Source organism: Akebia trifoliata, chromosome 6 (genome assembly GCF_017979445.1).
Source record: "Akebia trifoliata isolate Shusen 1 chromosome 6, ASM1797944v1, whole genome shotgun sequence".
NCBI lineage: Eukaryota > Viridiplantae > Streptophyta > Magnoliopsida > Ranunculales > Lardizabalaceae > Akebia > Akebia trifoliata.
Genome location: NC_141380.1, coordinates 7750369 through 7758720, shown reverse-complemented (window position 1 = coordinate 7758720; position 8352 = coordinate 7750369). Strand labels below are relative to the sequence as shown.

General features: G+C 33.4%; 1 protein-coding gene across 6 annotated transcripts; it reads right to left on the bottom strand.

Annotated features, from left to right (window-relative positions):
* Window positions 1–588: 588 nt before the first annotated feature.
* On the bottom strand, window positions 589–5426 carry LOC147400018 (histidine-containing phosphotransfer protein 2-like). Of its 6 annotated transcripts, none has more exons than XM_086445619.1 (6): window positions 5239–5421; window positions 4510–4637; window positions 4317–4388; window positions 3152–3223; window positions 1480–1567; window positions 589–879 (listed from the first exon to the last, which is right to left on the bottom strand). In XM_086445619.1, exons 1-6 carry the CDS (start codon window positions 5296–5298, stop codon window positions 763–765), a joined length of 537 nt encoding a protein of 178 aa, XP_086301745.1. In that variant the 5' UTR covers window positions 5299–5421; the 3' UTR covers window positions 589–762. The 6 variants fall into 6 exon arrangements, with proteins under 6 accessions (XP_086301745.1, XP_086301746.1, XP_086301747.1 ...); XM_086445620.1 differs by having other exon boundaries at window positions 4320–4388; window positions 5239–5416; XM_086445621.1 differs by having other exon boundaries at window positions 1480–1552; window positions 5239–5415.
* Between the last annotated feature and the right edge of the window lie 2926 nt (window positions 5427–8352).

The window sequence follows — 8352 nt, the reverse complement described above, 5'->3', positions numbered from 1 at the left end:
ACCATCAATTAAAATCCCATATCCAACTAAAACTGAATGAAAAACAACTTTAATTGTCTAGATTCAATAGAAATTCAATAACCTAAATTATATAATATAGATAAAAATAAATAAATTCATAAATATGATAAAAACATAAATAGTGCCTTCTAGATCCATCTAATGACTAGTCTCCAATACCAAGTGATAGGTCCCTATTATGGCCTCAGTCTATTGAGGAGATGAGATCACCATCCTTCATTTTAAAAATAGTGTACTTTGGCAACTTGAGGATCAGGCATAGTGGCGACAATACCGTTATTGTAATCCCACGGCCTAGAAATGCCACATGGCACACTTGGCCCCCATTGCCACATATATATTTTGGCCACCCCATAGTGGGACCTGTAGACCCAAAATTAGCCCAACTAGTTATTTCTACCAGTTGGAATTCAAGCATTTTTAATTATGGGCAAACCCCATTTGTAATAGTAATCCATTGGGTCTCAAACTATCCATGGATCCAATTGTAAAAAATATCACCAATCAAACTACTCTCAACTGAATACACCACTAAAATGTGGGCTCAAACAAACGTGCAGCACGGGATTCAAGGGTTTGTTTTTTAATTTATGTTTTGGTACAGTTACAACACACACCACATAAACAAAATCCATCATATTTATTACTAGCACTCCCCTCCCTCTATTTAACTTTAAAGTTCTCTTATTTAGTTTCTCTCGACGCATTTGGAGGAGGAAGATGTAGAAGCCACCATCTCTCTTAATCTTGAGGTGATGTAGGGTCGTTGGGTAGCATATCATCACCATCATCATCATCATCATCGTCATCATCACAATCACTGGGTGGTGAAGCATCGTCGCGGAAGTGGAGTTCTGGCTGCACACCAAGGCCACACAAAGAATAAGAACACTGACAATAAAAAGAAAAGGATAGGCCCAAGTAGGATGGCCCCCTCTAATTTAGGATATCCAAGAACAAAAAAATATTACCATAAAATGGTCACACGTTTTCCAAAAAAAAATCTATCTGTAATATTCTATCGGTACAAACAAATTGATAAAACATATGGCTGTTGTCATTCACATGGACCAGTTTAAAGAAAGAACCGCCAAGGTGGACCCATGCATGTGCACCATGAGAACCCAGAGTGGTTGGCTCAATGGCAATTTCGGACCAATAAGCGGTTAATGCTTGTAGGTCATGAGTTCGATACCCAGTATGAGCATTAATTCCTCGGGGGATACCCATGGGGGTGCACTTTCCCTGGGAATAGTCATTGAACAAGATCAGATACGGGCTCGATCTGCTAGCTGTCGATTATGTGAAGTTTTAGTCAACAAGCAACTTAGACTTTCTTTTTTCTTTTTTGGAATCTTGCCAAAAACTATAGAAGACATGAATTCCAGGAGAGATGAATAGAAATGCCCCATGTTGCATGCAAACCACATCTCAGATGTTAAGAGAATTAACCCTTACCCGAGCGATGATATCGAATATATCTACTACAGTGTGAAACTCAGACTCGATTTTCGATATTGTGCGCCTGCGCCTAAAAACATCATCTCTGTTAAAGAAGGGAATATTTTCTTTAAAAAAATGTAAAGAAGGAAGAATGTAAAAGAAGTACAAAAAAAAAGAGGAAAAGATCATGATAATGGCATAGTCTTAGAAATTATTTAACTAAAGTGGTGGATAAAAGAAAGAGTAAAAGAGGAAACACATTTAAAATCTTGGAAAAAATCTGGTTTTAAGAACAAATGATGGAAGTAGTTAAAAATTAGTAAGCAAAGATGGTGGTTTGAATGGTTGAAGGTTTCACAAAGCATAAAATTTATCCATATATAGCATGAAATATTAGGTCAAATTATTCAATGGAATGCAAACCATCAATGATCTCAGATTTGAAGAGTGTATAGGTGCACCATGTATGTTTTAAACCCATGTCAGGGAATAAGATTACCATTCAAAATCATACTATAAGAATCTTTTGCAAAGCTACACAACATACATATCATTGTCTATAATTAAAAGAAATAACAAAAAAAAAATAATTTCAACTCACATTCATTCTCAAGCATCTCAGGCATGACTTCAACATTGGTGGGTGGCCATTATGTATATATATTACTTTAAATCCACTTTCTTGGCATCTCATGAGAAGCTTAATTGAACAACCCAATAGTTGATAACCTACTAATGACACTATGAAATAAATTTTAAAATAGTTCTCAAACCTTTGAATTTAATTCCCAAATCAGTACACTATTCATTTTTGTTCCCAAAACATGAAAACATGTAAAAGTAATAATAAAAAAATCGTATGAAAACAAGTGGTTCGTGCCGAGACTAGGTCTCTCCAACAAGTCACCAGCATATGTGTCCAAATGTGTTTTAATAACACAGACATCACACATGATGTTCATGTAGAAAGAAATACTCATTCTGAGTATAGGACGGCGGAAAATCCTGTTGTAGAAAAATTAAGCTAGGAGAAATAAAGGCAAAAATAGGTAAGATCTAGTATAAGAATGGATTTTCTTTGATGTTCAAAACGAGATAATGAGTTTTGATAATGATTTTGCTTTGTGATTGTTTTATGCCCAAAACACCATGGCTTTGAATGCATTTGAGGGAAAATGTTTTTTATCCTTTGCCACCCATGACTTCCCCAAATCAGGTATTCCAGTCTAATAGCAATAACCTTCCCTAAAATGTTCATTGAAAACTTTATGTTAACTCATCATATATATGTAGGAGGGAAAGGCGGCCTAGAGAGATAACTCTACCAACAAAATCATGAAGGAAGAAGGAAGGAAAAAGGTTATGTCGTTGAACCCAGATAGTTAGGGTAAGGTTCTAATGATGGGAAAAAGTGAAGAAAATGAGGATGATCCCTCAGAAAAGAATCTTGACTAAAGGAAATACGAGGATATTCATGAGAAACAATGCATCCAAGACAGGAAAAACTCATGAAAAACAATATATCTAAGAAAGAGAAAAATCCTTAAATATTAAAAACAAAAATTTTCAATACTGGCAGTTTGTGAAATGCAAGTAAACGGAAAGAAATCAGATGAGATGCCAGAATAAGAAGACATCTAAGGAAACAATATTAAAGGTAAGGGTATGTGAGAAGCTTTTTTCTTACTGTTCATAGTTGTTTTTCTCAAAATGGTAATTGAATTCACAGCAGGCAAGTTTCACAAGACGAGCTCCAACACTACAATGTCAAACACTCAGAAAGTAAGTAAGCTTCATTATTAATTTCTCAATGATAAGTGAGTAGGATGATGCAAAAAAATTTTGGAGTGCTTCAATAAGAGGGGATGTTAATTGCTTTATACAATTCATTAGCCAAAAAAAAAAATCTAAAAACGTGGAAATTAAACCATTCTAACAATGGTGAAATATTCACAACTACCTTTTGAGAAGTATTTGAAAGTTAGAAAGAACTCCTCTAACGCAATCCTTAGGACCAAGGATCTGGATAAGCATCCACACAGACAAGAACCATAATTTTTCTACAAAATGAATTTTGAATTCCTTTTTGTCGTATACCGTGTGATGCTAACGAGATACCGATTCTAAGGCATGTAAATATGTAAATGGAGATACTATACCCAATGAACCCTTCTCCCTTGTTTTTGTACTTATCTATAAATGAGTTCTTAGTTAATTAAATGATCAAATAAAATCATAAAAAAGAAGCATCATTGAAACTTAGCATAACCAACAATAATGTTGCAAGGTTTGCTATTTCTTCGAAATCAATAAACATTTAAATTTCACAGAGTGCAAGCCCTTAAATAATTGTAATATCCTATTTGAAGGATTAGAGGCTTTGAAAAAAAAAATGAAATAATTGATTAAAAATCAGATTTAGAGAATTAAACTAGAATGTAACCAAATCAACTTCTACCCTAGGCTAAAGCCATACGAAAAATGTAGCAGGCCCCAAACTTAGGAATCCCCAAGATCATAAAGTAACCCAATTAGATGGTTCCTATATTTCAATACTGAACTATTTTTGGACTATTTGTGAAATATCTTTTACATGTCGAAGAAAGTGGGGAGAAATGGACATCTACTAACAACATCTATAATCACGATTTGAACTAGGCTCGTAGGTGAGACGCATTAATGCTAGGTCTTAATCCCTCAACATGAGTTCAATGCATAAGTCATCATATACATCAAGCATGAACACTTTTTCATGTAAGTATTTATCGCGTATTCTCTGTATTTATTAGACTGAATGGATCCTATTCAGGTATCCAACACATATCATCCTTTCGCTGATGGACTTTACATACTACCGTAAGCTTCTTCCTTTGATATGGTGAACATAATCATTCCCAAGGGAGTAATTTGAACTGGGTCCCTCCCTGCAAATAAAAATAAAAATTACGAAAAAAGAAGCCATGAACAACCCAAAGCAAGTCCAGAAACTATCTACAGATACAATAAACATTAATACTAATGAAACAATGAAAAATGTTATAGTACATTGATATGTGCAGTTCTATTAAGATCCTTTTCGTATCGTTGCAAAACGAAGTGGTCACATTAGAGATGAAGCCAGGATTTGCTTCCTCCACACCTTGAAGTTCCTCAAACTTCTTATCCAAAATCCCCTACATGAAACAAATCAACATGCATCAAGAAACACACCATCAATCACTCATAGGATCCAAAAGGGGAGGATCCAATAAACCTAAAATGAGTCTAAGAAGCTAAGAAAAAAAGAAATCCATTTTTATTTTCATTGCCTTATCTACGAAAAAAAAATAAATTCGATAGTATCAAGTACCAAGCTAGAGAAAAATCAAAGAACTAAGAAAGATCAAAAGAAAGAACAAATGTTCCTAAAAAAAATAGGTAAGAAACAAAGTCCAAAACAAAAATCATAACTCAAACCAAAAAATCAATTTAAAAAATTAAAATAAAAAACAAGTACAAATGATCAAAAGTAGGGAAAAAAATCAAAGAAACAAACTCAAAAACAAAGATCGTAGACCAAATTAGCTAAAAAAAAATCACTTTAAAATAATCAAATAATAAATTAGAGATGATCATCAAAGATACAAACTCCAAACGAAACTAACCCAAAAAGCGATTTAAAGTAATCAAATCAAAATAAATGCAGATGATCAAAAGTAGAATCACAAATGATTTAAAAACACACATGCGAAAAATCCCTAACAAATTGATATCCAAGTTTAAAAAATGGGTTACCGCATCGTAAACGGATGAGAGAAAATCCTTAAGTTGTTGTTTGATGGATGGTACAGCCATTTTTGACCAGAAATCAAGTAAGACTGAGATACCCTAATTGAGACGGACTGAAAGAGAGTGACGGAGGAGACGAGTTTTTAAAGGAGAGGAAATAGGGAGTACTGAATGAGTAACAATTATAAGTGACACTTGTCACAAGTCTCAACTATTAATATCATTTCCTTTTCTGGAGAAACGAGAGAGACTTTAAAGTCTAATTTTGAAACTTTAAAGGTTTTGAGGAAAATATATAAACGTCTACTTGGGAATGCCGTTAAATAGCTTTAGTTTGCCAAAAAAAAAAAAAAAGGCTCGATGAGTAATTATTTGATTGTGCAAGGATGTATTAAAAAATTGCCTATATTAAATGCTTTTAATACATTTATTACTTTCAGTTGTAATCTAAATGTGCATGATCACTGAATAAGGAACGTTTAGTTTCTATTGAAATATTTATATTTCCTAAAAAAGATTTTCAAAAAATATTTCGCATGTGTTTAATTTGCATTAAAGGAATTCAAAACAGTAAAATAAATTATTATTTGGCTAATACTTTCCTACCTGGGTAGAAAAAATATTTTACTTGAAAATGATTTTGCTATAAAATTTTCAAGAAAATTACTTTTTCTAATCTATTTTTCAACAAACAAACAGATCCTAAATGCAATAGGTGAAGGGAAATTATGGGTGAAAGAAAATTTCTTCAAAAGAGGTAAATATTATTCTAAGGAAGAGATTTTGTTGGTATTATTTATTGTACTTATAAAAATAGGCATTTGTTATTGTAATTCAGCTATAAAAGGGGAAAAAAATAGTTATTAACCAATTTTAAGGGTAAATTACACTTTCACCCCTTGTAGTTTGACATAATTCCATTTTGACCCCCTAATGTTTTTTTAATTTCACATACCTCTCTTATAATGTGACCACTTCGTTTTGCAACGAAACGTAAAGGATCTTAATAGAACTGCACATATCAGTGTACTATGACATTTTTCATTGTTTCATTAGTATTGATGTTTATTGTATTTGTAGATAGTTTCTAGACTTGCTTTGGGTTGTTCATGGCTTTTTTGTAGTAATTTTTATTTTTTATTTGCAGGGTTGTTCATGGCTTTGTTCACCATATCAAAGGAAGAAGCTTACGGTAATATGTAAAGTCCATCACCGAAAGGATGATATGTGTTGGATACCTGAATAGGATCCATTCAGTCTAATAAATTGAGAGAATGCACGATAAATACTTAGATTAAAAAGTGTTCATGCTTGACGTATATGATGACTTATGCATTGAACTCATGTTGAGGGATTAAGAACTAGCATTTAATGGATCTCACCTACGAGCCTAGTTCAAATCGTGATTATAGATGTTGTTAGTAGATGTCCATTTCTCCCCACTTTCTTTGACATGTAAAAGATATTTCACAAATAGTCCAAAAATAGTTCAGTATTGAAAAATAGGAATCATCTAATTGGGTTACTTTATGATCTTGGGGATTCCTGAGGTTGGGGCCTGCTACATTTTTTGTATGGCATTAGCCTAGGATAGAAGTTGATTTGTTGACATTCTAGGTTAATTTTCTAAATCTGATTTTGAATCAATTATTTCATTTTTTTCAAAGCCTCTAATCATTCAAATAGGATATTACAATTATTTAAGGGTTTGCACCCTGTGAAATTTAAATGTTTATTGATTCCGAAGAAATAGTAAACCTTGCAACATTATTGTTGGTAATGCTAAGTTTGGATACTTCTTCTTTTTTATGATTTTATTTGATCATTTAATTAACTAAGATCTCATTTATAGATAAGTACAAAAACAAGGGAGAAGGGTTCATTGGGTATAGCATCTCCATTTTCACTTTTTTTTTTTATTGATAAGCTGGGGTTGATGGGCCCCTCCCAAAACCACTACTATCGAGTGTAAATACACGTTAAATCTTCCTCTACAATTCTTATAAGTTCTTAGAATCTTACACATTTACATGCCTTAGAATCGGTATCTCGTTGGCACCACACAGTATACGACAAAAAGGAATTCAAAATTCATTTTGTCTGTGTGGATACTAATCCAGATCCTTGGTCCTAAGGATTGCATTAGAGGAGTTTTTTCAAACTTTCAAATACTTCTCAAAAGATAGTTGTGAATATTTCACCATTATTAGAATGGTTTAATTTCCACCTTGTTAGATTTTATTTTTCGCTAATGAATTGTATAAAACAATTTCCATCATCCTACTCATTGAGAAATTAATAATGAAGCTTACTTACTTTCAAGTGTTTGACATTGTAGTGTTGGAGCTCGTCTTTTGAAACTTGCCTGCAGTGAATTCAATTACTATTTTGGGAACAACAACTATGAACAGTAAGTAAAAAGCTTCTCACATACACTTACCTTTAATATTGTTTCCTTAGATGTCTTCGTATTCAAGCGTCTCATCTGATTTCTTTCCGCTGTATTTCTCTTTTTTTACACAACTGGAGAGGGTCTGTTCCTTTGATTGAACACTATCCGGATGAAAATAAAAAAATCATGGTGAAGGAGGTATGGAGTGAACAGGGCTGGAATGTATCTTAACTCAGAGAGCTAATTCAGAACGAAAATGTTGTGGAAGAGATTCTTGCTTCAAACATTAAGCAAAGTAGTTTTGATAGAACAGTCTGGATGGCGTCATTGTCCGGACTGTTCTCATCAAGATCAGCTTGGGAATCAGTGAGAGACAAGGGAAATGTATCTCAAATCTGCAAGGCTATTTGGAAGGCTTAGGTTCCCACTAAGATGAAGACGTTGGCGTGGAAAATCTTTCATAAAGCATGCCTGGTGGACCAAGTTAGAAAAAAATGAGAAATTTCCATGGCTTCAAGATTTCCGTGCTATGAAGGTGAGAAGAATCCATTGATCATCTTTTCTTCCAATGTTCTTTAACTGTCAAGGTGTGGAATTTTTTTAGTTGTCACCTACTAGGTAAGCAAACTAGATCTATGACGTTTGGTTCTCTACTTAAATGGGGTCTATCGAAAAAATCGCAATTTGGTATTGTTGCTGGTATGATCCCTTGGGTAGTTTGCTGGCAC